The sequence below is a fragment of the Pteropus medius genome, unplaced genomic scaffold (genome assembly GCF_902729225.1).
Source record: "Pteropus medius unplaced genomic scaffold, Ma_sr-lr_union100, whole genome shotgun sequence".
NCBI classification, from domain to species: domain Eukaryota; kingdom Metazoa; phylum Chordata; class Mammalia; order Chiroptera; family Pteropodidae; genus Pteropus; species Pteropus medius.
Genome location: NW_024342470.1, coordinates 1,015,267 through 1,042,487, shown reverse-complemented (window position 1 = coordinate 1,042,487; position 27,221 = coordinate 1,015,267). Strand labels below are relative to the sequence as shown.

Genomic DNA, 27,221 nt, shown 5'->3' with positions numbered 1-27,221 from the left:
CTTTGTCCTCTTTTGGAGAGAGGGTTCCGCTTCTTGGCTTAAACCTTATCTGATACAATGTAGTAGTAGTAAGAGCAGAGAGAATAAATATAGGAGCCCATCTTGAAGATGTTCAGGAGGGAGGAGGCTGGAGAGAGAATATAAGGTTAGATGTAGAGAGCTTATTGATCCGGGAGCACCCTCCTGTGACTCAGGATCGAATGTTCTGGCAAGGACACCAGGACCCGGGTCTAATACATTTGCTGTGGTCGCCCCCGCCCCCTGAAGCTTGGATATGGTGATGGCCTACAGTAAGTGAGATGGTGCAGCAGACATTGATGCTTCACTCAGATCTTTTGGCTCCCTTTTTACTAATCTGTGTGTCCAGGCCACCTTCCGCTTTTGCCAACAGCTTTGATGTACTTTTACTTCTAAATCCCAACACCTTTACCTCTTCTTCCGAGGACTGCCTTCACACTGCTGGGGCCACTTTGCTCGCCCACACAAACTGCAGTAGATACCTAGGAATTTACTTCCACCCTGGATGGCCCTTACCTAACTCCTGACAGTATGAAAGTGCAGCATCCTTGCCTTGGGTGTAACCTGTACTCCAGTCTCCCCATAGGATCAGGTTGACTCTGACTTCCGTGGGACTTTGTCTGAGATCACACTCTTGCTTCACTTCCCGTTTCTTGTCCTCCTCCATCTGCTCCTTTCCATGTCTCCTGTAGCAGCATGTCAGCAGTGTTCTGGAGCTGGCTAGTGCCAAGAGCCGATTGTTTGCATTTCTTAACTCCACGTTCAGAAATGTCATGTTGGTAGCTTTAAATTGGCCATGGTGGGAGCATTCACCACGGAGTATTCATGGAAATTGGCAAATGCTATGAATCGAGGCTTTTCAATTTTCTTTCCAGAGAGCCAGTTGTTAATCATTTATGATCACACCACTGAGACACTTTCTTAATAAACCATTTGTGCATGAGTATTTGTTTCAGTCTGCTCATCTGCAGTCACAGAGGCCGGATCCTCATTCCTTGAGAATGCCCCAGCACTTGGTGGGAAGTTGATTACATCAGACTCTTTCCATCCTAGGTAAGGCAGCAGTGTGTCTTTATTGGAACTGAGACCATTTCTGAATATGGATTTATCTTCTATGTCTGTAGTATTTTTCTGGTGGCTTATAAGCTGTAATGATCAACCTGAGATGCTGCATAGTGAAGACTCAGCTGAAAGGTCTATTTTATGGTAAAGGATGCCTGACAATTTTGTGTAAGAAGGGGTCTTGCCATATACTTCATTACCTGGAAACAAAGGGTAGAAAGTGAGAATGCCTATTAAAGGCTCAGCTAAGGAACCAGCTTTGGGATAAAACTTTGGACTGGGTCAGTGTTCTTCAGAATATAGAACGTGCATTAAACTATCAGCTGATATATATATATAGTGCTGTGTCCCCAATACTTAGAACATGCCTTGATTTCAGACTTCTGGTCTCCAGAACTGTGAGATAATAAATTTCTGTTATTTTAAGCCAACAAGTTTGTGATATTCTTTATGGCAACCCTAGGAATCTCGTACAGATCGCTTTACACATAAAATACCTTCCCCCAAGTCCTTGTTACATGTTCTGCTTTTAAGAGACCCAGCTAAGTATGTTCCGTATTCCAGCTAATTTTTAAGTCTAAGTTTGGGGTTTCCATTCTCAGCTAACCCTTAACTTCAAGCCATCTCTTGCACCCCCAATCAGCTGAGCAGTCTTACCTGGGACTGGATGTGATCTTGTCTTATACCATCTCCTTCTTCCAACCTCCAGAGCTTGCTGAGTGCCCCTCATTCACCTGCCAAAAACTTTAGTACCATGTGGAGAGGCCAGGTTCTTTTGTAGGGATCCCAGGACTATATACTAGCTCTGGCACCATCCCTTCCCTGGATGAAAAGCCCCAAAACCTTGTTTGGTCATCAGGGCCTAGGCCAGTGTTTCTCCTGGGAAATGGAAGCTCCAGGACTTTTATATGGAGGTCTTATAGATTACAGTCTGATTGGAAGGGGAGTGGGCCCTAGGAGTTTTACCGAAAACTATTTCCAAAACACATTTTCAAATAAATTGTTTCTTTGGAGTGTTTTGGGGGTAAGTATAGAGAAAGATGCTTTGGTATCATCAATATGGCTCAAAAGTGGCCAACGAAGCATCTCTAGAAGCTTTGTTCATTCATTCTGCACTGCCCTGGCCTCTCCAAAGCTGACTATGATTTTTCTGTAGGCCTGTAGAAAACTGCTCAGAAACTAAAGGAGTGTGAAGAGCAGGCTCTAAGTGGTGCGAGGGAACCCTCTAGTGGTCACAACTCAGAAAACCTTGGGCACAGAGCTGAGCAGTTGCTTGGACTTGTGGTCCATCATCATGGACAAGGACCAACACTTGTAGGCAGAGACCATTATAAGACTGACGACCTTCATCCTGGAACAGAGATAAAAGCACAGGGCCGGCAACCCCCAGTGATACAGAAGATAAATCAGGACAGATCAGACAGGCCATCAGAGAAAGACTTAATCACAGCGTAGATCACCAAATGCAAATGTTTGCCCTTTTATGAGACATCAGAAAAGGGGACCACTGGAATTTTTGTTAGCCCTGTAGGAACTTCTGTTACTGGCACATACAATGAAAATTTTATGAAAATTTGGTTAAAATTTGACTCCAGGTGCAGAGAACTTGTAAGACACCCCTGACTTTTAGGAGGATCTGAGAAGGCAGATGTCCCCACAGAGAAAGCAGAAATACTGTGTCGTGCCTGTTATTGCAACCCTATTCTTACCTCTAAGCTACCGTATCCTTGAAAACACAACTATATGAGCCACTGTAGAATTAAGGGTATTTTGACCTTCATTCCTTTCTTTAAAGCTCTTCTTCTTTTGTGCCCAGTCAATCCCAATGTCTTTCAAGACTGAATTCCCTTCTCAGACAGATTTAAGCATGTCCTTGTGTCTTCCTAAGAATTATTCCTCTCTCTTTTATAGCAATCATTGCATTAGGTCATAATTGTTTATTTCTGTGCGTCTTCCCCATAACTGTAAAACCCATAGAGGGCAGAGGGCATGGTTCCTCTACTTTTATATCCCCAGTGTCCAACACTATGTTTGGTGCACACTAAACATCACTAAATATCTGCAGAATAAATGGGTAAAACAAATAACCTCACATCTGGCATGTTTCATCCCTCCAGTCCCTCTCCAAAGGCTCCTAATGACTACTGATGATAGTTTCTGCCCTCGTAGAGCTTGTGTTCTAATAAAGGATCAATAGACAAGCCCAAAACAAATGCCAAGATGAGAGAATGTCATGAGATCATGGTATAGGAACACCTTCCAAGAGGACACAACATTTAGATTAAAACCTAAAAGATGAGTAGTAGTTAGCCAACTAAAGGGGCATAGATCTAGTAGAGGGCAGAGCAAGTACAAATGGAGCCTTGGCTGGGAGTGTGATGGAGCTGGAGTCAGGCAAGGTATGATGAGCCATACATATTGTTATAGGTGTGGCCTTCGTCCTGAGCAATGGGATGCCTCTGAATATATTTCATCAGAGGTATGTCCTGGTCAGATTTACAGAGAGCAGTGTGGCCACTGTGAGAATGGTTCAAAGACGGTGAATAGGAAAACTGTTTTTCTCTACACTTGTCACAGCAAACATTTCTATGACCAGATGTGATGATTTTCCCACCATGCAATTTTCAGACACCAGTTGAGTGTCCCACAATTTAACTCCATTCTGACACTACCAACCTGGAGGTAGCATCAGATCCCAAGGCTAAAGACTCAGTCCAACAAGACTGCCTCCCCTCGCCGGCCCCTGATCCTCTTCAGATGTCAGTCGCCAAGTCCAGGTTGTCACCTGTGCTTCTGACCAACAAGTTATAAATTGGAGCTTCCCCTGACTTCCTTCTTTGATTTTTCATTTAATTTGCTAGAGTGCTTCACAGAACTAAGGAAAATAGTTTACTTATCATTACTGATTTATTACAGAGGACATGAACGAACAGCCAGAGGAAGAGGCACATAGTGAGGTCTGGAAGTATGGCACATCTGTGGAGTTTGGGGTGCACTGCTTTCCTGGCATGCACCTTGTTCCTGAATGCATTCTTGTTCACCAACCCAGCAACTCTCCAAACTCTGTCCTTTTGGGTTTTTATGGAGGACTCATTACATAGGCATGGCTGATTAAATCACTGGCCGTTGATAATTAATTTAACCTTCAGCCCCTCTCCTCTCCCCAAGCTAAGAAAGTTCCAACCTTCCATTACATGGTCGTTTCACCTGACAACCAGCCCCCATTTGTGGTTACCTAGAGCACTGGTCCCCAACCTTTTTGGCACCAGGGACTGGAACTCCTATGAAACTCTAATGCCTAATGATCTGAGGTGGAGCTGATGGGGTGATGCTAGCGCTGCAGAGCAGCTGCAAATACAGATGAAGCTTCACTCGCTTGCCAGCCAGCAGCTCACCTCCTGCTATTCAGCCCGTGGCCTGTAGGGTCTGTGGCCGGGGGGCTGAGGACCCCTAACCTAGAGGTTTTCCAAAATTACTTAATTGATATAAACTCAGATGTGTTGAAAGGGGCTTGTTAGGAATAACAAGACTCTCTTTAAATCTTTATAGCTCTTATCACTGAAGAAATTCCAAAGGTTTTAATAGTTGTGTGCGAGGACCAAGGATGAAGACGAAATATATATTTATTACAGCACAATAACAGAGAGGGTAAGACTGAAGACAGAATTGTAAAAAACTAGTTGAGGCATAATGGTGGAAAGGGAGAGGAGAATCAAGGATTCACCCAAGGTTTCTGGTTTTGACAACAGGGTACACAGTTGTGTCATCACCAGAGGAAATTCAAGAAGTAATTTGTGTGAGAGGAAGAGACAATCAATTCATTATGGAATAAGTTGAATTTAAGATGCTTTTGAGACATCCAGATGAGTATATCTTGTCTGTTTAACTAGTCTGAAATCAGGAAAACAGTTCCAAATGTGGGCCAGAGCTAGAGATTGGGCATCCTTAACATACAGTAACTGTCACAGGCATTGGTGAGATTTTCTAGTCAAGAGGGTATAGAGTAGAAAGTGAAGAAGACCCAGGATGCAACCCTGGAGAATGAAACACTGAGAGTCAGAGAAGGAAGGACTAAGAAAAAGCACTGAAAAGGAGCAGCTAAGAAGGTTGAAAGTCAGGGGAGTATGGTGTCATGGAACTCAAACAACACGTCTCACCCAGACACGGTCTAAGATATTTTTAGCATATGCACAACCATGTAACATAGAGAATGTGTGAAAACATTCATTGTAAAAACCAACTGGTGCACAAATAAGCAAAGTTGTAAAAAAAAAAAAAAAAAAAAAATCCAGATATCCTTACAAACATCTCCTGAGCCATGGGGTCAGCATTGATGAAGCCACATGGCTGACTTGGTCCTTCTTTGAGCCTTTGCACATACTGTTTTGTGCCTAGAATGCTCCATTTTCCTTCTTTTTCAGTCTGTCTCTTCCTCATTCAAGTCCAGCTTAGATTTCACTTCCTAACTAGATGCCTTCCATGACCTCCAACACCTATGATTCCTAAAGTAATGACTTCTTTACTTATCTGTCCCTTCTAGTAGATTCTAAGCAGGCATCATGGCTTTTTGCTTAACATACTGTTTGGCATTTGGTAACTATTACATGAACAAATGGATAACCTGAATTCTTCAGCCTTTCCCCAAAAGATCTGGTACAGCCCCATAGTTTAACTAAGTCACAGTTCTTTTGTTGCATTTAAGACTTCACTATTTGGTTCCACATTGCCCCTCTAATCTTGACTCTGGCCACACCTCTGCAGCTTGTCAGCTTCCACCACTTTGGTAGCCAGTCTCCATATACTACCATTCCTTCAATCACCTTTATCAGAAACCGGCAACATCCTGGACCCCACCCACCTCTCGCCATCCACGTTTCGATCGGTTTCCAAGTCCTCTTGAGGCTGCCTTATACCATCCTCATGAATTCGAGTCTTCGTCACCATCCCCACTGCCACTGAGTGAGTCTGGCACTCAGTCTCTCTGAACAATCGCAGTGGCCCTCTGACTGACTCGTCTCCTTGTTTCTACTTCTTTCCCTTTCTGTCCTTCCTCCACACTATTACCAGGTGATCTTCCTGAAATCCAAATCTGATTAAATCTGCCTAAAATTAACCAGTGCCTTCTCACAACTTCCAGGATAAAACGCCAACCTCCACAGACCAAGGGCCCTTACGGTCTGGCTCTTGCATATGCCTCTTTGATTCTGAGCACGTTAAGCTTTTTACATTTCTCTGCTTTTTTATGTGTTTCTTTTGACTCGACTACCCTTTCCTGATTTCCTGGTAAAACAAACACAAACGAACAAAAACAACACAAAACACCAGCTCAGATATCATGTCCTGGGTAGAATCTTCCCAGACTCCAACAGAGCTGGTCAATCCCTATGATAAGCTCCTGTTATGTCATATTTTTGCTCTATTAATTAAGTTGGCCATTAAACTGTGAAGCAGAGGGCCATCCATGAAAATAAAATCCAGACCTAGATTCCAATCCTGTTTTATCACTCACTATTGCGTAACCTCAAGTAACATGCTCAACTTCTCTGAACCCCAGCTCCCTCCGTAATATGAATAAAAAAAAATTCTCCCAAACATAATAGGTGCTCAATAAATATTAGATCCAGCACTCATTTTCTGTTTTGCAAGTGATCATTTACTTTTGTTTTCCCCACTAAAATGGAGAAAAATCTAACCTAGAGATCCTAATTCTGCCTCGCTGAACCATAGTGGCAAACAGCTCTATCTTACTATTCAAGCATTGTAAAACATTAGCCACACCCTCTACTCTTTCAGTTCAGATTAAGTATCTAATTCTCTCATTTACTTTCCTTGCATGGATTCGCATTTTCATTTCCTGTGGAAACCACATGATCCATTAAGAAATAGTTCGCCGTAATGTCAGTGGACACCTTTCCAGACTGAAAATCAAGAAAAAAATTTGGTAAAGCACCATTAGTTCTCACCATGGATAAGGCTGTCTTTCTCCCAGGACTCATGCAACCGAGGATTGAGCTCTATATCTACCCCCTTATCTCCTCTTTTCATTCACTAGCACATACATTCTCTAGGTACTTCCAACTATACCTAAGGCAACCTTTATACTGCTACCCATATCAGATGCTACGGAAGTGATAAAAAACAATTTCTTTTGAGATCCAGTTTGGTCTGAGCATAAGTTAAAAGAGCGGGGAGAAAGTGCCCCTGTAAACCAGTGTGCTAAGAAGGCTATCTGGTCTGGGGTCAGGTGAAGCTAAAGTGGCCTGGCTGTGGGTGCAACTACTGATGAGAAGTCATGCCAAACACAGGGACCAACTTCTACCCAGAATACTCACTTCTTGCTTTCTGCATGGGCTCTACTACAATTTTCTCTCTTCCACCCAGAAGTAAACTCACATAAGATGGAATTCATTTACAAAAGCGAGGCTATGTTTATTTAGAGTCACAAGCAGTTGACTGACTCAGTGTGACTCAAACCACAAGAAGCCATTTCTACTTCACTCCATTCTGAGTCCCAGGGTTAGGGCCCAGAATGGCAGGAGTGCTGCCTGGGGCCCATTCACAGGTTTACAAGTTTCTCGTTGAGGGCAATCTGTGACTGTGTGAGATTGGCCAGGTAGGTCACCATCAGCAGGTCCTGGAAGAGAAAGAAGCCATGATGAGTGAGGAGTTGAGTAGAAGGGGAACAGAAAGGTTGGCCTTGGCCAGCTCTACAATGAACACTGAGTGTGAGGACAGTCCTAGATAAATGACAGTTGAGAGAGGGTGAGCAAGAGTTGAAGGTAAAAGACAGGAAGAAAATGCTTGAGAACACTTTCTCATCTCTACTGATATAAAGACTAAGGGTGCTTGAGTTGAGATCCATAGGTAGAATTATAGGGAGTCCATAAACTCACATGAGGAAAACAAATTGCATTTTGTTTTCTGAATTTAAGCATTTCTTTCAATCTAGAATCTAGACAAGTCACAGTATCAGCAGTACCTGGGCCAATGAAATCAAGGAAGAAGGGAATCTCCGAGCATGTGTACTATCTATTCCTTCCTCCCAACCTGGACAGCAAAGGGGCCAAAGGTGAAGCTCTCCCTCCTCTGTCCCACTCCTGGCCATCCCGCCAACTCCCTTCACATCTGTGTGTATATACTGAGGTAGGGGAAGGCGCAGGCTCCCAGAAGCCTGGAGATGGCACTCACGTTGATATTGCTGTTGAGCATGGTCTCAAAGTCATCAGGAACTATCTTGGGTACTTGATTAACCAGACTCATCAAGAAGCGACCCACAGTATTGTCAGCTGACACCTTTCCAGACTGAGCACCAAACAAAGAAAGACTGCATGAGGAACAGTTAATTTTCACCACTGAGGACTGTCATTTCACCAGCCTATCTCTCGGCGACAATGGAGAGAAGATTTATGCCCTCCTCCTTCCTTTTCTTTCCCCTCCTCACCAGTACATCTTCTGCGTACTGCAACACTGTGCTTAGGGCATCCTGGATGCGAGCCGATGACCCTGCCACTTGCTGCAAGTCACTTGAGAGTCCGATCACCCGGTTGGGGCTAAAACAGGTCTTCATGATCAGGTCAACTGTGAGAGTGCATTGGGGGTAAAAGGGACAGAGAATTCAGTCATCATATCAGGAAAGAGACGATCCCTCAACATCCTACTAACTTTCCTACCTCCCTCTGGACTCGGTCGACTTCCCCAAACTCCCCTGCTCTGGCCTTATTAGCTTTTCTTCCTCCTGAAAGCACTCAGCTTCTGCACCTAGTATTCTAATCACTGGTTTTGGTCTCACATGAATAGCTATGTAGCCTCTAGTGCTGATAATTTCCCATCTCTAACAATTTCACACATAATTCCTCAAATCTCACTTATGTAGGAGAATGACTGTGATTCCTAGTCATTGTGAAGCTTAGATCAATTGTTCCTCTTTAACCTACCAAGCCCCTCTACCCTTGTTAGAGAACAGCAACCCCTTCCCATTAAAAATGCCAAAGACCTTGAAAAAGGGCATGGGAAAATTACTCACCTCCAATGCGTTCAGTGTCATAATACGCATATTTCACTGTCAGAGGTGTGAACATCACCCCCATGGTCCTCCCAGGGACACCCATTAAAGTGCTAGGGAGAGAGAAGTCAAGGTAAATAGCTAGCCTTGAGAGAGTCTTCATGTCTAATCCAGGCTGGAAATGTAGTTACAGCAAGAGTATGGCTTCTAAGGTTCTGATATAAGAAGGTCTGAATCTCGGAGGCCTCACAGGAGCAAGTCGTTTTCTTCCCCTGGTTCATTCCACACACCAAACCCTTGGCCTGTGATAGGGGATTCGGCTTTCAGACCTGGCCTGGTCCCTTCAGAGGAATACTTCACACTGTGGAATCTCAGTGATGAGAGGACAGGACACTGGATTTCCCTGTGGAGCTGCTGCCTAAACATCCACCCCCACAGAAAGAAGAGACAGGACAGGTCTTTTCTAGGACTGAGCCCTTTATCTGTGCCTAAAAAAACAAAATGACTCTAGTTTACCAAGATTAGATTGGGGGCTATAAGTCATCTCACTAAAGGTGAATGCCTTTACTATGCCAACTATACACTTCCAACTGGATCTTGAGGCATCTGAAATATCTGGAAAGTCTAAGAAACCAGGAGAAGGCTAGAGCTTAGTGGTACAGCAAGTGGCCATAAGGGCTTGGTATCCACCATCTGCGTCTTACTGAATAGTGGTTAACTGGTTTCATCAGTGTCAGACACAAAAAGAGCACAAAGTTAAACAGTGTATAAACTAACAAATACCTTCATTTGAAACAGAATAGAGTCTTTCTGATTCCTATAGCAACCCCTTCTTCAGCATGCCACTAGAGTCCTTTCCAGCTTCTCCCATCAACTAGCATTTAACTGCCTGCAAGCTCAGTGTGACGATACTATAATGCTGTGGTCACCAAAACTATATCAATCCTGGGTTAAGAGAAATGTCCAAAATGACAGCCATCTTTTAATCTGCACTTCTCCGAGTCCTGTGCTCAGTTCTAAGGATAAGGGAAGACTAAAGAGTAACTCAAAGCAGTGAAAATGGTGAAGGATCGTGACCAAATTACCATGTGAGAATCGGCTGTAGGAACCATGCAGAATTAACTTCTAGAAAAAAATGACACAAAGAACACAACAGCTTGCTCAAATACCGAAAGGGCTGTCATTTGAAATTAGTTAAGAGCAATGAGAAAAAATGTGGGGTACAACTAGGATTAGCGAGTGGAAACTTCTAGGAAAGATTTTGTTTCAGAGTGAAACCTTTCTATTGACAACTGTTCAGAGTGAGGAATGGGCTTCCTTAGGAGGCAGTGAGTTACACACTGAAGGCTTAAACCTGCTTGGGGTGGAGGTGGGGTGTCATCCAGGCACGGAATAAAATAGAGAGCTGTTTGTGCTCTTGTGGCCCAAGACTCTGATCACCTAACATAGGCCTTGATGCTCATGCGGCCGTTCTGGAGGCTTGTGTCCACAGTGAGGTGAATGGGGTTGGGGGCTTCTCGGCTGTAGTACTCATGGATCAGCACAGAGTGCTCTGTGATGTCATGGCCTGTAGCATACCTAGAAAATGAAACATAGCTGTGGACACAAGTCTACATGTGATATCAATACCAAACATGATGGAGGCATGCGTGTCTCCAGGTACCTGACAGCCCTATGGTAGTGATACCCAGTGACACTCAAATACCAAAATAATAAACACACTGAAAACTATATCAAATCAAATCAAAGCTGACTTAAGAGATCTTGAAAAATTCTAAGCCACCAGTAACACTTGCTTGGAACAAGCTACAATTCAAAAAAAATATTCTTGGCCTCACGGGATCAAAATTGCCAGTGAAACATACTGAATTCATAGTTCCTTGAGGTAATACACCTTCAATACTCTGTCTCCATAAAAGGGAGCACAATGTCTGGTCTGGTAGCAAAAGGCCTTGGCAATCAATGAGATCTTCCAATCCCTGCTGCCCCCCGACTTACCAGCCCAGGATAAGCTCATTTGGAGAGACTTTCTTGTGCAACTCATACATGTTCTTAGCAAATTCCATGTCAACAGCAACCTAAGAAGGCAGAAAAGGAAGCTCAGAAGCCAGAAATCCATAAAAAAATGGATAGAAAAGATGAGAGGCCACCCCAATAGACAGAAGAGGCCTGTGAAGTATATACAAATAGAACACAGCTCTTTGAACTGCAGGAGCCCTAGTTAGGAGCACATGTTGTGTGGGAGGGCTCTAAGGGGAGCCTAGCAAAAGATCAGCTATAGACTGCACAGGAGCAGCTCAAATCCCCACTCACCTCATCTTCTGACTCATTGTGTGGTACTGAAAAGCAATTGGTGACTTCCACTGAGTGCTTGTCAACAGTTCCTGTGAGAGAGAATTGTCCATGTGTTATGTAACTAAGGCTCCGAACAGCCAGCCTCCAAGCACTTCCCAAATGCTTTCAGATTTTCAGAGGTCTCCTCAAAGTCAATGAACAAAAAACTGAACTCATTAGCTCCAAGTTCAGCCATGTGCATCGATGGGACCAGGATTCTCCAGAGAACTAAAATTCTGGAGTGACCTCCAACTCCTTCCTTCACAAGGTCTCCCTTTGCCTGTTACTTCCCACTATCACTCCTACTCCAGGCCGTTACTCTGTGACCTTCAGTTTTCAGCCTCTAGGCTTTCTCTATAATTTAATTTGCAGAGCTACCCAAAAGATTTTAATTATGTCTACAAAGACCACCCATACAGCTCCCTAGTCTCAGAGAACACAGCTTAGGGAGCTTCACCTGTACTTTCCTTCAGCCATCTGATCCCATGGTCACAACCTTAACCGTTATCATCATCCGGAAACCTTCTACCTGTGAACCTTCAACATAAATGTCAGTCTTTTACTATAAACTTCTATTCTAGTTCTGATAACTTCGTTCTCACTACTTACATTTGTTTCTTGAGCTCATTAAGACTGCTAGTCCCCTGACTTCTCTTTTTTTCTCTTATCTACTGGCATCTCTCATCCTGGGCTGCAAATGCTGCCCACAGTCTAAGTCCACTTCACTATGGTTTCTGCCTGAAACTATGTCCCCAAACCCAATGAATAAATATTCTTTCTTATTTTACCTCTCATCAGCATTCAAAAGACTTGACCACTTCCAAGATTCTGAAATAGTAAGTCTTCTATATTTTCTATGCCACTATGACACCCTTCTATTAGAGCATTTATCACATTATCTTCTAATGGTTTTTATACAAGAATATGTCTTCATCTTTAGGGTTAGAGTAGAGCTCATTTTATCAAACTTTGGATTCTACTACCTAAGAGTTTTATGGTACATAAGAAACACCAGTGACTTCATTTAACCAAATGAAATGTTTCATGAATTAATGTCTGAGAAAATTTGTAAGTTCCTAGCAAGCAGAACTCATGCTTCATTCTTCAGGAAGCACTGCCTTGGTAACAGCTGATCCCCATCTTGAAGGGGATCTGAAGATCTAATTTACAGTTGGTCTTATTAGGGTAATTGTAATATTTGGGGTACTTAGCACAAACCTTGGGTGGAGAATTGTTTCTTCAGGTAAATAACTTCAGTGAGTTTGGAAAATCTGACAGTGCAGCTGAAAGAGCAAATTAGTATTTGTCGAGTGCCAAGTCAGTGACGCAAAAATCATTTATTACAGAAGCTCAAAGCAGTGCACAGTCACAGAATGCTATCATACTTTGGGAGGTTAAGAATGTGGGTGAGGGTGGAAGTATGGGATGAAGGACCAATACTGAACACTTTTCCTAAGAACCTGGAAGATGAGTGGAACTTAAAGAAACAAATAAGGAAGAAAAAAAAAAAAAAAGGAAAGAAACAAATAAGGAAGAGCAGAGAAGGCACTTGTGGCAGAGAGAATACAAAGGCTTGGTTTGAGAAAAACCATGGCAACGTTTGGAAGATAATGGATTAATTGAAGTTTCTGTAAAATGCTACACTCTCAAAGAAAAAGAGGGAGAATGTGCGTGTTTAAGACATATGTTTGGTGGAGTCTGCCTACAAATCGTGTCCTCTTTGTAATACATCAATTGTCTTCTATGGTAGAAAGACTATTATGCGTTCAAGAATAAGAAAGAGAAATGATACATGCAACTGGAATAGATTCACAAAGGGGTCTAAAATAGTGCCTAAAATGAAGTGAAAATGAATTTGATGGGACCAGCAGTACTCAGAGAAAAGGATATATTATCAATAATTCCTTTTTAGTGGTTCTAAGTTTTACAAATTACTTTAACATAAAACATCTATTCCTCAAATTTGGAACATGGGTAGGGAAAAGGTTGTTATCTGAAAGTTAAGCAATATCATAAATAGATAATACAACTTTTGTGTCCAAATGGACAATCAGAGACAGGATGTACTGCATGAGAAGGACAGAGGATCAGGCTTACGCATTTATGAAAGCAGATTATTATTGAAACCCTAAATGGGTTCCTGCCAAACCGGTTTATTTGTTGAGAGGGAAATCTTTTAACAGATGTCCCTTTTGCCAACTGGTTAGGAACTTCTTTGTTAACACCTAGAAAATAAAGGCATTTTAGCCAGTAGATAAGGAGAGGAAAACGTGGTCACTGGGCTTAGGGAATCAAGTGTCTTTGACTTCCTCGTCAGCGTTTGAACTCGTTTTCGGTAGACTGGAGCTGAACATATCTGATATGACATGCTATCAGTAAAATTAAAATGTAAATCATTCGGCACACGATACTTACTTAATACCTAACTATTCCTTATACATCTTATGTTGCTCAAAGTTGCCCAAAGTGACAGCAATCAGGCAAGAATGTTTAAGTTTCTTGGGAAGATTAGTCTCAGCAGAAAAGCCAGATGAAGAAATAGGTAAGAGATCAATGGGGACGAGAAGAAAGGGGTGCAAGTTAAGGGGGAGGTGGGAGGTCGAAGAGAACGTCAGTTTTTTTCTGACCACTCACCCAGCAAGGTCCCGATAACTCTGGCAGCGCCCTCGTTGCGTCGCTCGTAGCTGTCCACTATGGAGGCCAAAATGACCGGGTGCAGCCGGACCACACGGCCGCCGGGGAAGGGACCTGGTAGAGCTGGCCCAGCCAGCGACTGCGCCGGGGTCTGCGCTGGGGCTGGCGCTGAGGCCGGGGTCTGGCCCGGAGCCGCGGTCGTAGCCGCCGCTGCCGCGGGATCTGGGGATGAGGATGGGGCTGGAGTTGGAGCCGGAACCGGCGCTGGAGCCGGAGCCGGCGCTGGCGCTGAAGTTGGGGCCGGGGCTGGGGCTGAGGCTGGAGCTGTAGCCGGGGTTGGGGCTGGAGTGGCGGGAGGAGCACTCGCCGGTACCGCCGGTGTGGCCATCTTGTCGAGAGAGAAGGAGCTTGGAGCGGAAAGGAGTAACCTAGGAAATATTAGGAGCACCATAGGCTGAATATGCACCACGTGAACAATATCTTTATGCCTATTGGTTACTAATGATGCTTCTCACGGCACTACAATTTTGTGCTCTGAGTTTGTGCTCTTTGATCTCGTTCGGGTGCGCACTCAGCGAGACCGAGCTAAATAGTTCCGAGTAAACTTGGGACCGGGCTAGGAGAAGAGAAACAACTCACTCCGCCAGATGGAGCCAGAGAGCTGCGGAAGGGTCGCAAATCGTGTTTCAGACTTCAATGGGATAACGGCTGTCAAAGTGGCTTTTAAAGCTTGACAGCGTCATAAGGTGTCAACACGGTGGTTTTATTCATTCGACAAACAATATGTGCCAGACGCTTTTAAAAAGGCGCTTGGGATATATCAGTGAACAAAACATCGTTGTCCTTGAAAAGTTTACATTGTAGCGGAAAGAGACAAATAAGTACATTACATGATATATTAGGAGGTTGTAAGTGCTAAGAAAAAGGAAGCAGCAGCAGAGAGTGGGGGGGAATCAGGAGTTGTGAGGAGCTATGGTAGGTCACAACGAGAATGTGAGATTTAAGTGAACTCGAAAAAGGCAAGGGCGAAGTGGCCATTGGGGGCGAGAGAAGAGCCTCCAGCTAGTGCGGAAGGCCTTAAGGCAAGAGTAGGCCTGGTGTGTTTGAAATGGCTACTTGGTGGCTGAAGTGTTAAGATCAAGGTGGGACTAGCAGGAGCTGGACCTCTAAACAGGAGCAGATCATTAAGGGCCGCCTAAGCCAGGGTTAGGACTTTGACTTTTAGTCTGAGTGAGATGGGAAACCAGTGCTGAGGTTTGAGCAGGGGAGTGTCATGATTTGTCTTAGGTTTTTGTTGTTGTTTGAGTCAAAAGAAAAGTTTATGAGAGGAGGGGTAACACTCCAAAGACAGAGTGTGGTCTCCCCTCAGAGGCAGAGAATGAGAGAGACCTAGACAATGAGTTGGGAGGAATCTGTCTTAGTTTTAAAAAGATCACTCTGACTGCTTTGAGAAGAATATAATGGAGCTGGGAGGGAGGTTACTTGGGAGAGGGAGGTGAGAGAGAAAGAGCAGAGAGACATGGTAGGAGATTACCAAGTAATCTAAGTGAGAGATGATGGTGGCTGGCACTAAACCAGTAGCAGTGCAAGTGGTATGAAGAAGTTGTCATTAGTTGAGGTAATGAAGCTACTGGTAGAGCAGGTTGTCATTAGTTGAGGTAATGTAAGCTACTGGTAGAGCAGGTTGTCATTAGTTGAGGTAATGTAAGCTACTGGTAGAGCAGGTTTTTGGGGAAAGATCTCAAGTTAATTTTTGGATGCATCGCCATTGAGATGTTGATTATTATTACTGTTGTTGTTGTTGTTGTTATTATTATTATTATTATTTAGTAGCTGTTGGCGTTACTCTGTGATGGAAGGAGCTCTGATCCTAACTCACTGTGTAACTTTGGGCAATCTATTTTTTTTCTGAGCCCTCAGTTTTCTTCTCGGTATAATGGGGGCAATAACATCTGCCTGTCAAGAAGCCTACCAACACCATTAATTAGGTCAAGTCCCAGCATCCAGCTGTCAAGGTGGGTGGGTGATTTTGGGTTTCTTAGTCTCAACTCTTATGCCCAAGATCTGCTTTCTCCTTGGAGCAAACTTTCTATAGTTAGAATTCACATGCCCCTGTTCCCCTGTCAGTGCTCTGGGTAAACTTTTTTTTTTTTAATTCCCCCAAACACAGGCGAATAGCTTATCAGAGGAGGATTGTAAAGTGACTCTTGGATTTGATGACCTGGATCTTTAGCAAACCTAGAGCACTGCCAGTGAAATTGAGGGCAGGGTTGGTATGAAAACCAGAATTCAGGTGTGAGAGAATGGTCAATTTGAATAGACGGCAGTGAGTGCTGGCTACTCAGTTCTCAAGGAAGTTGCTGGAAAGAAAAGGAGACATTTAAGGCAGTAACTGTGGGAACAGCAGCTTGAGAGGGGGACAATTTAGGCTGGAAGAGCTTTAAGTATATTTTAAACTAAGAATAAGACTCTTGAGGAGAGAGAAAGATTGAATATACAAGTATGATCAAGGGGAGCTATCTAATGAAAGAGGCAAGAAGGGGGATCCAAATGGAAAAGCCTAAATAAGAGGGATGGTTTGCGGCAGGATGAAGGACATGCTGGAGAGGTGGCCCTGGCCTGGTGGCCTCCCTTATGGGTGCCTTAGCCCAGTCTGGTGTCTGCCTTAGCCCAGGCTGGTGCCCTGGGCTAAGGTGACCATTCCTTGGGGAGAAATCCAGAAGAGAGAACCACCCCCGATGAAGAGGTATTGCTGCCCCAGACTGACCAGGCACAACCTTGGGACCTCCCATGTATGTGTTGATTTGAGTTGAGCGTGGACACTTCACCACCCAGAACTTTGTCTTTATATTGATGGCCTAAAGACTTTCTCTCTGATGAGAAAGGAGAAAGGGATGGATGAAGGATCAGAGACACTTTGACTTGGAGAGAGAAGGGAAGCTGCAGGAGTTCCTGCCAAATGATGTTTTTCTCGGGGAGGCAAGATGATCTACTGAGAATGGTAGTGCATCGGTAGGGTTCAGCCTTGGGGCAATGGGTGATATTTGGAAGAAGGGCCAAGAGTGAGCCATCAAAGGCATTGATCAATTATGGAAAGACTCAGCTGAGCCTGGAGACCTTAAGGCTCTGGTTGGCTTTTGTGTTTTTCTCCAGCCATGTAGCTCAGGAGCAGGAGAAAGACTGTTGCCACGGTCTTCTAGGGATGCTGACTGGCCAGGACAAGGGAGTGCATACACCCAGGATGCTAGCTTTTCGGTGGCTGACTGAGGGATCCAGGCAGGCTGGACCCTATTTATAGAGCATATAAATTGTGTGTGTGTGTGTGTGTGTGTGTGTGTGTGTGTGTGTGTGTGTGTGTGTGTAGAGAGAGAGAGGAGAGAGAGATTGAGAGAGATCGAGAGAGATCCATACCCATCAGCTACCTTCATCTATCTGTTTCTCTCTCTATTTTGTCTTCTCATTTCTCTCTCATTCTTCTTTGTATATCTTCTCTGGTTCTACTCTTGGCCTCTACCTCTTTTGTCTCTATTGCTTCCCTGTCTGGGACTCATTTGTGCCATTTGTCAGTTCTGCCCACAGCCAGGCTAGGGTTAACAGGGAAGGAGTCCTCATTTCATTTCCTGCTTCCACCATCCAATTAGAATTGGTTCTTTTGTATCTCATTTCTAATTCCTTCAAGTGCAACTGTCACTCCCTGGCCCTATGAGCTCCAGACCTGGAACCTTGTAGAGGAGGCAGATCTGAGAGCCTTCACAGTAAGTGATCTATCTCACTTCTCTGTTTCTGTCACACGGCGTGGGCAGCTATGTCTCACTCTGATTTCTCATCTTGGCTTCTTGGGCTTGGTTCTTGCTGTCTAGGTTCTGTCTCTAGCCACAGCTTGGTTAAGGCTCTGGAAGAGACCAATTCCCATTCCTGCCTGTTCCCCTGGACTCTAGGAGAACTTGCTGAGCAGTGGGCACTGGAGGCCCTGGACTGGGCCCTGCATGGGAGAGAGGCTCCAGCAGCTACTTCACAACTTCTCTCCTCTTCGCCTAGCCTTCCCACCCTTAGGGGATGCTCTTACTCATCTTTCATGGGGACCGCCAGTCATGATTATCCTCATCTTCTGCCCACAGACCCCACAGACCTGCCTTGCTCTGCCGAACAACCTCTCTCACTTTCTTGGGGCATGGATGATGTTCTCTCCATCCTCCTGCCAAAAGCTTTGAACCCTCTCCCGATCCGCATTCTCTGTTCTCTCCTCCATTACTCCTTTTTCTCACCAGCATTTCTAACTTGACCTCTCTGTTGGATGGTTTTGTTTTGTTTTGTTTTGTCAGCATTTGCCATCCTCTTCCATGTTAAAACAGACAAAAACTTGACTCATCACCCCCTCACGACCTCTGACTCTTTTTGCTGCTGTGTCTTAAAAATTTTTTCTAGACATTATTTTTTCCTTTTTGCATCTCTATGTAGATATTAACTCCATTTCTTTACTTCCTATCCTTTGTTAATTTTTTTAAAATTTATTTATTTATTTATTTATTTATTTATTTGGTGAAGCGACCCTTGGTTGACCTCACAGATTGCAAGGACCTTGTCAATTTACAATCCCTTATTTTTTATTTTTACTTTTTACGCCTACAGCACCTGGTCTTCCTAGGTGGTCTCCCATCCAAGTACTAACCAGGCCCGACCCTGCTTAGCTTCTGAGATCAGATGGTATCGGGCTTGTTTAGGGTGGCACGGCAGTAGACTACTTTAGATTTTAAACTGTTTCTTCTTACCTCTCGGCACTTCTAAATGCATGTATATTTCTACCTTTTGCTTTGTCAATTTTAGGCATTATCTATTGACTTTTCTTTTTTTTCTTTCTTTCTTTTTTTTTTTTTTTTTTTTTGCTTGAGATGGTCTCTTGAAACCCCATTCTACTTACAATAGAGCCCTGGGCCGGCGCAGCTCTCCAGACCCTCTGACCAGCTGCCTTCTAGGACTTTGTTTTCTCCTCGTCCGGATTCCTCTTTCATGGAAGTGTCCTGTCTTCCTCCTTTTCCACTTTGGTGGAGCACAACCTCCTGTGGTTTCAACAACTTAAAGAAGAGGGGCCGTGGGCGAGGACATGGTGGTGGCAGGGCCCCAATTCCTCTGTCTCTCAAGTCAAACAGCCCCAGCCTATCCTGGAGTCAAGTTGTAGAGAGGGCTGGGGTTTCAGAGAAGGAGAAGGACGGCCTGCTGGACTGTGTATTTCTTGGTGACAGAAGAATTCATCCCTTCAGCCCCTCCCTTGTTTTTCAACTTAAATGTATGGAAGAATGAGGTCACATTCTCCCCTGGTGAGCATGTTCACCACTGACAGTCAGATGGAATGTGTGTGTGTTCCTCTATTCCAGTCCCACACGTACTGGGGCCTGGTGGGTATCAGAGGGTAGGTGTCTGGCGGAGGGGGCTGTCACAAGTAGTCCTTTAATACCAGCATCACCAAGCAGAGTGAACTCATGGGTTTGGGCTAAGTGGACTCAGATCTGGCTTAGGAAGCTGTCTGATCAGAAAAAGGGATCTGATCTGTTTCAGTTCCCAGAACCTTGTTTGTTGGGCTCCTACTGCAGGGAGTTCATGGTTCTGGCCTCATCTTTAGGTCTCCCAGCCTAAAATGACTGAACAGCCTAGACTGCACTTCTTGGCAGGCACTTGTTCTTTCTTGTTCTTTCCTGAATTAGCTCTGCCAACAGCAGTGATTTGCAGGGGAGCCTGAGGCTGTATTGTATACTGCTCCTGCAACAACTGGCTTATGTTTCCAAACTGCCCTGTAACTTGCAGCCAAAGTCCCTGTATCCTAACATTTTACTAAAATTTTCTCCCTCCTTTTGGTATATACTGAAAATGTTTATATTTGAATCTCAGCAACTTTCCCCATTCCCAAATACCTCTTGCTCACTTTCAGACATTTTCGACCAAGATGGATTCCCCATTGGCTTTAGATCATGGGTATAATTCTGGACTCTGAAAGCTTTCTATGAATTGTTGCTTAACTTCTGAAGACTGCCACTCTGCCATCATTTTAGCTCTATATCTTAATCACAATCAAGACACTGCTCTCTTTCCTTTTCGGCTTTAGTCTCTACAGATCTCTCCAGTTTCAGGTAGCGTTTAGCTCAACTAAATGCTACTCAAACCTAGTTCCTTCACCTGTCTGTTATGTCTTTCCTTCTCTTTCTGTCTATCTACCCAGATCATAGACCAGGACTTAAATCTCACCTCTATGCCCACTGGTCTAGCTCTGGAAAATTCTAGAAAACCATTTCTCTCTGACTGTCAAATTTCTCCTCTGGAAGGATCCTCAAGACAGTTCCTGTGATAATCAAAAGGGATAATACATGTAAATCACTCAGCACAGAGTGAGCCCTCAAAGTGGCCATTTCTTTTGCCATGATTTGAACTAGTCTCTTTATCTGAATGAGAAGACTTCCAGCTTTGAAATCCTATGTGTAACTAAGTCCATGAGGCTGATGTGTGAGGCCAATGGGATGATGAGCATAGATTTTTTTTTACCTTCTTACTGTACCTCAGCAGCCCTAGCAAAAATGTCATACCTCAGCAGTCCCAGAAAAATATAATTTTTTTTTCTTAACCAAAACTGTCTAAGGAGGTATGCGGGGCCTGATAAACAATGTGTGTAGGAGGGAGAGCGGAGAGAGATAGAGAGTTAGATAGAGATTGACACACCCTCATACCTCACTTCTGTTTGCCACACAAACACACATGTCAGTTGACAAAGAGGCAGAGCAGGGAATGATGAGGGAGATTCCCCCGCCATCTCACCCACCCCTCTTTCTTGGAACCTTGCACATGTCACATCTCCTTGGCTTGTGCTCAGCAGCTTTCCGAGCACCCAGAAAACAGGGTAGACCGAGGTGCCTTTAGGCTGCTCTTTCCTCAATGGTGACTTCTCCTCTCTTCCCACCCAGCTCCCCCTCCTCCAGATCACAGCTCTGAACTCGACTCTTCACCCCAAATACCATGGCCCTGGCCAGCAACCCACGGGAGGCATTGCTCCAGGCTTTGAATGACCTTGAGGAATACGACTTCAAGATATTAAAGTTCCACTTACGAGACGGAACCCTGCTTGGGGGCCCGGGGCTGGCCCGAGGGGAGCTGGAGGGCCTGAGTCGGGTGGACCTGGCTTCTCGGCTGATTTCGATGTATGGAACACAGGAGGCTGTGAAAGTGGTGCTCAAAGTGCTGAAGGTCATGAACCTGTTAGAACTCGTGGACCAGCTCAGCCACGTTTGTCTAAATGGTGAGGGCGGCAGGGGCGAGGGGAGGTCAGGGTGGTACTGGGACTCCCTCCCTACCATGACATTTCCAGAAACTACCATGGCTGATAAGTTGTACCTGCTTTCATTCTTTCCCAATGCCTGAGGGTCCTGGTGGTCTCCGGTTGAAGACCCTGACAGCTGTGGGGTGAAAGGCCTGAGCCTCGCGAGGGTGGGGATTTGTTTATAGAAAGATTAGGGTATCTTATGGCCATAATGGTCTCCCTCCTATCTCCAGTTGTAGTGCCAGAGAATGGGAGAGTATGAAGAAAGGGGCTTGGAGATAGGAGATGGTGTTGGCGAAGGGGTTTCTCCTACCCAGAAGAAATGACATCAGGGCATGGGGGCAGACCTTTCCCTCGCTGTTCTCCCAGCAGGCAGCTCAGGCTGCTTCTCAGAGAGGACAGCCCACTTCTGTGCCCTGCTCTCTCAAGGAACTGGTGGACTGACTGATGGTGCCTTAGAGAGTGGGGTGGGCATGGAACCTAAAAGGCCTCCTATCCCTTCTTGTGGGGTGCTGAAGAGGAGCGAGAGTCTGTTGGTGCCTGTGCTCCCTCTGTAGGCTCTTTCACACTTGAGAGCTCCTCTGACATAGAGGTGAGAGGTTCCATAGACTCGGAGTTGGGGTTCTGGCTCAGAAGCTGGTTTACCCTTACAGCACCTGGCCCGACCTTCACTCAGAACAGGCTCCTATGGCTTCACCGTCTTACAGCTTCCTTTTCCTTTGTCCTCTCTTTTCTTGCCATTTCAGATGGGGAATTTCACATGAACACTCCAGACATTTACACACACAGAGGCTTTTGTATGTAACCATATTCTTACAAATACATACTTGCTGGCGTACAGTGGCATGTCTTCTCTACACAAAAACATACAAGCTTCCACAAGTACACTCCCATGAGCACATGTGGATACAACCATTCCCACGGATATTCACGCACACTTAACAGATGTGCCCACGTGCACACACACACGCACCCACACTCATACACATGTACAGTGGTCCCTCCCCATGCAGCTAGAAGTATAAACTCAGTGGGATACAAGTTAGCATAGAAGATGAGACTAAAGAGCAGAGTTCAGAGTTCATAGGGCCATTTTGTCTTTTTTTTATTCCTGTCTCACCACCTAATACGCAACTTGTTTGGCTCAGATTACAGAGAAATATACCGAGAGCATGTGCGCTGCCTAGAGGAGAGGCAAGAAGAGGGGGTCGACCACAGCTACTACCAGCTGCTCCTGGTGGCCAAGCCCTGCGCAGGGAGCCCCATCCTGGGGCAGGAGGTGGACTCTGTCACAGTGGAGGCTCTGTTTGATCCAGGGGAAAAGCCCAACCAAGGCCCGCCTACAGTGGTGATACAGGGATCTGCTGGCACTGGAAAGACAACACTGGCCAGAAAAATGGTGCTGGACTGGGCCACTGGCGCCCTGTACCCAGGCCGGTTTGATTATGTCTTTTACGTGAGCTGCAGAGAAGTGACCCTGCTGCAGGAGAGCACACTCGACCAGCTCCTCATCTGGTGCTGTGGGGACAGTAAAGCACCCGTCGCAGAGATTCGGAGGCAGCAACCAGAACGGCTCCTGTTCATCCTGGACGGCTACGATGAACTGCAGCGGTCCTATGCGGAGAGGCTGAGGAGGCCGGGGCCCAGTCCCGTAGAGGACATGCTGCACCGTCTGATAAGGAGAGAAGTACTTCCCCTGTCCTCTCTTCTCATCACTACTCGGCCCCTGGCTTTGCGGAACCTGGAGCCCTTGCTGAAACAACCACGCCACCTTCACATCTTGGGTTTCTCTATGGAGGAGAAGGAAAGGTATTTCAGATCCTATTTCACAGATGAGGAGCAAGCCAGAAAAGCCTTAGACATTGCACGGGGAAATGACTTCCTCTACAAAGCGTGCCAGATTCCAGGCATTTGCTGGGTGGTCTGCTCGTGGCTGAAGGGGCAGATGGAGAGAGGCGGAGTGGTCTCAGAGATGCCCAGTGATGGCACTGACATCTTCATGGCCTATGTCTCCACCTTCCTGCCGCCCAGTGACAACAGGGACTGCTCCAAGCTTACCCGAGACAAGGTTCTAAAGGGTCTGTGCTCCTTGGCAGCCGAGGGGATCCAGCACCAGAGATTCCTGTTCGAAGAGGCTGACCTCGAGAAGCACAATTTAGATGGACCCAGCCTTGCCGCTTTCTTGAGCAGCATTGATTACCAAGAGGGCCTTAACATCAAAAAGTTCTACAGCTTCCGCCACATTAGCTTCCAGGAATTTTTCCATGCGATGTCCTACCTGGTGAAAGAGGATGAGAGCCAGCTGGGTGAAGGGTCCCTCAGAGAAGTGAATAGGCTGCTGGATGAAAAGAAGCAGGTGGGGAGTGAGGAGATGACCCTCAGTATGCAGTTTTTATTGGACATATCAAAAAAAGAGAGCTCCTCAAACTTTGAGCTAATGTTCTGCTTCAAAGTTTCACCCTCGCTAAAGCAAGATCTGAAGAATTTCAAAGAACAAATGAGCTCTATAAAGCATAAAAAGACCTGGGATTTGGAATTGTCCCTGTATGAGTCTAACATGAAGAATCTGCTAAAGAGTGTTCAGTTGAGTGATGTAGCATTTAAGATGGTGCATTCAAAAAATAAGAAATCTCCCAGCAGGAACTTATTTTCTGTCAAAACCAGCTTGAGTAATAAACAGAAAGAGGAGCAAAAATGTCCAGCTGCGGACAAAAATAATATAGCAGAGACACCAATGGAAGCTTCTAACGGAAAAGACAGAGGAACAAAGGAACTGTAGACAAGGAAGGTAGGAGCAGCAGGATGGGGAGCACAGAAATGGGGACACTGGAAGGAGGATGGTGGGGTGGAGGGACAGAAGGGTGGGGGGAAGACAGAGAGTTGAAAGGAATGGAGAGGTGTGAGATCACACTAATGGGCACTAGAAGGAGTAGAAGGACAGAGGAACAAATAGAAAAGAGACGTAGAGAGAAGATCAGAAGGGTTGGAACATAGGATGCGGGGAAAGCCATGTGGGATGAATCTTTAGGAATAATCATATTTGTCAACAATGGCTCAAGTTCAGTTATTTAGGGTCCTCCCCTCCCAGACGGTTTGTAACTTCCTATAGTGTAGTCTTATTTCAGTAGCTCCTCTTATATGTTAGTATCAATAATCAAATATAAAAGTATTTCATTCAACTTTTTTTCTCTAAAATAAACACTATAATAAAATGTGGATTGTGCTCATTCTATAAGATTGGATAATGTGAAGCATATCAATGTCAACATTTAAAGGAAATAGTACTGTTCCATTGACTCTGTATTTGTGATCAAATGCTGCTTTTATTAATAGTAGCTTTCTGTCTTTCTAGAAACTTCTAGAATTTCCAGGTTGGACATGAGCCGTGGCTAGTCACAGACCTTTGGTCTTAGAAGTTCTACTTCAAATGACTTGAAAAACCTCTTTGCTAATAGCATGCCCCAGTTGTCCCCATATGTACCATTAACTGACTTTTCTTTTTGCAAAGATCCGTCAGTTCCAAGAGCTAACTCATAGTCCCTTTTCCTGCTTTGGTTCCCTCTGTATAGAAAAGATGAAATTATAGACATAGGTGCGATCAGTTCCCACCCCTCATTTCATAGTTGAGGAAATTGAAGTTCAGTCAGGAGCCCCATTCTTTTCTAGGGTTCCTCAGAGATGTCTCTTAATTCCCACACCTCAGCCAACAGTTGTAGATGCCCTCGAAGACCCTGCAGGCACTGCAAACCTACCTCCATCCCAGCTTTGCTGCTGGCTTCAGTGAGCTGAGGGTGCTGATGCTGCCTTGGACTCTTAGTGCCCCATGGAAGGTGACGGGTACTTCTCTTTTTGCTTCTCACACATTTTTATTGTTGTCATGCTCCTCACAAGTTGATTCCATGTATACGAATCCCAGCAATCTGCTGGATATACCCAGACATCTGAATCCAAAGGAGTCCAGCCCTGAGTGGTCAACTTGGTATGCCATGATACCAAATATTATTAACTCGTCTTCTCACGGGAAGTTTGGTGGCTGGACATTGGATAATTATAGCATGTTGAACCCATCAATTGTGTATGTGCATAGAATATGTAAGAAACAGTACATGTGTGCATGCACTTATTTAAAGGGCAATTTCTACTGGATTACTGAAGAGTCTGGTTGGCACCCACTGAGTTAGGCTGCATGGCCCTCTAAAGAGCCTGGATGCTCTCAGCAGACCAACTCCTGAATATCATAGAGAATTTGAGAGCGATGAAACATGTACCTAATACACTGCTGGATTTTCAAGGAGCCAAGAAGGTCCAGGGTTTTTTTGTTTTGTTTTGTTTTGTTTTTTAAACATAGATCTAACATCCAATTGAGGTTTAGACGTCTTATTTTACTTAGGATTCACATTCAATACAAACTATCTTAAGCAAAAATTAAATTACTGTATTTATTTAAAGAAAAAAACTGACTTCCAGTTTTAAGTATGTCTGACTCTTTCTAACACTGTCATCAGGGCTCTCACTCTCTTTCCTCTCTGTCGTTCTTTTCATAGTTACCTTTTGCTCTTTTTTCAGAAAGTAAACTTTATGTGTCAGAGAAGATGGCCATCAGGAGGTTCAACTTAAACCATCCTTGAGTCAACAATCCCAAAGGAAGAGAAGAGTCTTTACTAGAAGTTCTAGTAGGAAAGTTACCTGACCCTGGGTACTACCAAGCTTTGAATAATCTCTGTGGTCTGGAAGATGAACTTCTCTGACTGGCTAGGCCTGAATTTCATGGCCTTGGTCACATGGCTATATTTCCTAGGTCATACTGCCACACTCCTAGGACTGAGTAAGAAAGGATCGACACCTCTAGAAATGCAAGGAATGGGAGAGTGGCTCCCTATACATCCTTCCAGTCTATCTTGCCAAAACAACTAATAAAATTTGACTGGGTCTCAGCTTTCATCTTCCTCCATGTAGCCATACAATAATTTCAAGTAGACAATGTGCTTTCTCATATGTATAGGGGCGTTTGAGTGGTGACTCACCATCATTCACTGGCCTCTCTCCCCTTCCAACGATACCTTCATTCTGGAAGGCACCCCACACCCCATCCCGTAGTGTGGGAACCAGACTTCTCCCTTACCTTTGTGTGGAAACTGGACCTTGCATTGGGGTTGGCAAGGCTACATGCTCACCTCCTGCTTCACTGGACTCTCCTCCCTTCCCCGCCAATTTACCTACCCCAAATATTCCCACCAAAAAAGCCCACCTCAAGCCCCATGTAAGTTTCAGGCCCCCTGCCCCCTCCCGCATTTGGGGCTGTCACTCTGCTACAATAAACCTTGCTAACCCCTTTAGCCTTGTGCATTCCTCCGGCAAATCTAACAATTTCTCTTGGGGAATTTTTTTCATTAAACTTCTTTAGGTATGTATGGTTGGGATTTATGCTATCCCTGGTTACGGGATAGGGACCACGAAAAAATACATGTTAGGCAGCATTTCCCATCCTAGTCAGGATCACTGGTGTGCTTCTTACAGGACACAGATTAGAAAGACTGTATCCCTACGTGTTGTTGGCAGCCTTAGTGCCCCTAGGAGGGGAAAGTTTCCTTGAGAATGGATCCTACTCTAGGAAAGCAGAGATGAGAAATAGAGAAAGGGAACCTAGGTCCTGATTACATCATCTGAGTTCTGTATAGTTCTTGGTTTAAGCCTGCAGACTCACTCATCCTGGCTTTCTGCTGGTAATGTAGGGAGGAGGCAAGAGAATTAAAATGTTACAAAGCTACATTCAGAGACTGCAATATGCTGATCAGCCCTGCAGCCAGGCCAGGAGGACACTTTCAGAACAAGGAAAATTTCTGCTGGGATTACTAACAACCCGTTCTCTAC

General features: G+C 44.8%; 2 protein-coding genes and 1 pseudogene across 2 annotated transcripts; 1 reads left to right on the top strand and 2 right to left on the bottom strand.

Annotated features, from left to right (window-relative positions):
* Positions 1–7,484: 7,484 nt before the first annotated feature.
* On the bottom strand, positions 7,485–14,464 carry EIF3F (eukaryotic translation initiation factor 3 subunit F). Its single transcript, XM_039863495.1, has 8 exons — positions 14,051–14,464; positions 11,396–11,466; positions 11,081–11,160; positions 10,523–10,660; positions 9,104–9,195; positions 8,522–8,658; positions 8,269–8,382; positions 7,485–7,714 (listed from the first exon to the last, which is right to left on the bottom strand). The coding sequence occupies exons 1-8, from the start codon at positions 14,436–14,438 to the stop codon at positions 7,637–7,639; spliced, it is 1,098 nt and encodes a 365-aa protein (XP_039719429.1). The 5' UTR covers positions 14,439–14,464; the 3' UTR covers positions 7,485–7,636.
* A 3,270-nt stretch (positions 14,465–17,734) lies between these two features.
* Positions 17,735–24,544, top strand: NLRP10 (NLR family pyrin domain containing 10). Its single transcript, XM_039863450.1, has 3 exons — positions 17,735–17,805; positions 20,998–21,329; positions 22,499–24,544. The coding sequence occupies exons 2-3, from the start codon at positions 21,050–21,052 to the stop codon at positions 24,127–24,129; spliced, it is 1,911 nt and encodes a 636-aa protein (XP_039719384.1). The 5' UTR covers positions 17,735–17,805; positions 20,998–21,049; the 3' UTR covers positions 24,130–24,544.
* LOC120603273 (uncharacterized) lies at positions 18,671–18,789 on the bottom strand (annotated as a pseudogene).
* Positions 24,545–27,221: the final 2,677 nt, after the last annotated feature.

Bases quoted from the DNA above. Each gene is read 5' to 3' on its own strand.
- NLRP10 (XM_039863450.1), top strand. From the start codon at position 21,050: ATGGCCCTGGCCAGCAACCCACGGGAGGCATTGCTCCAGGCTTTGAAT. The intron at 21,330-22,498 runs GTGAGGGCGGCA...TGTTTGGCTCAG, and splicing joins CAGCCACGTTTGTCTAAATG to ATTACAGAGAAATATACCGA.
- EIF3F (XM_039863495.1), bottom strand. From the start codon at position 14,438: ATGGCCACACCGGCGGTACCGGCGAGTGCTCCTCCCGCCACTCCAGCC. The intron at 10,661-11,080 runs GTAAGTCGGGGG...TTCATTTTCTAG, and splicing joins AATGAGCTTATCCTGGGCTG to GTATGCTACAGGCCATGACA. The intron at 9,196-10,522 runs GTGATCAGAGTC...CTCTCTCCCTAG, and splicing joins AGCATCAAGGCCTATGTTAG to CACTTTAATGGGTGTCCCTG.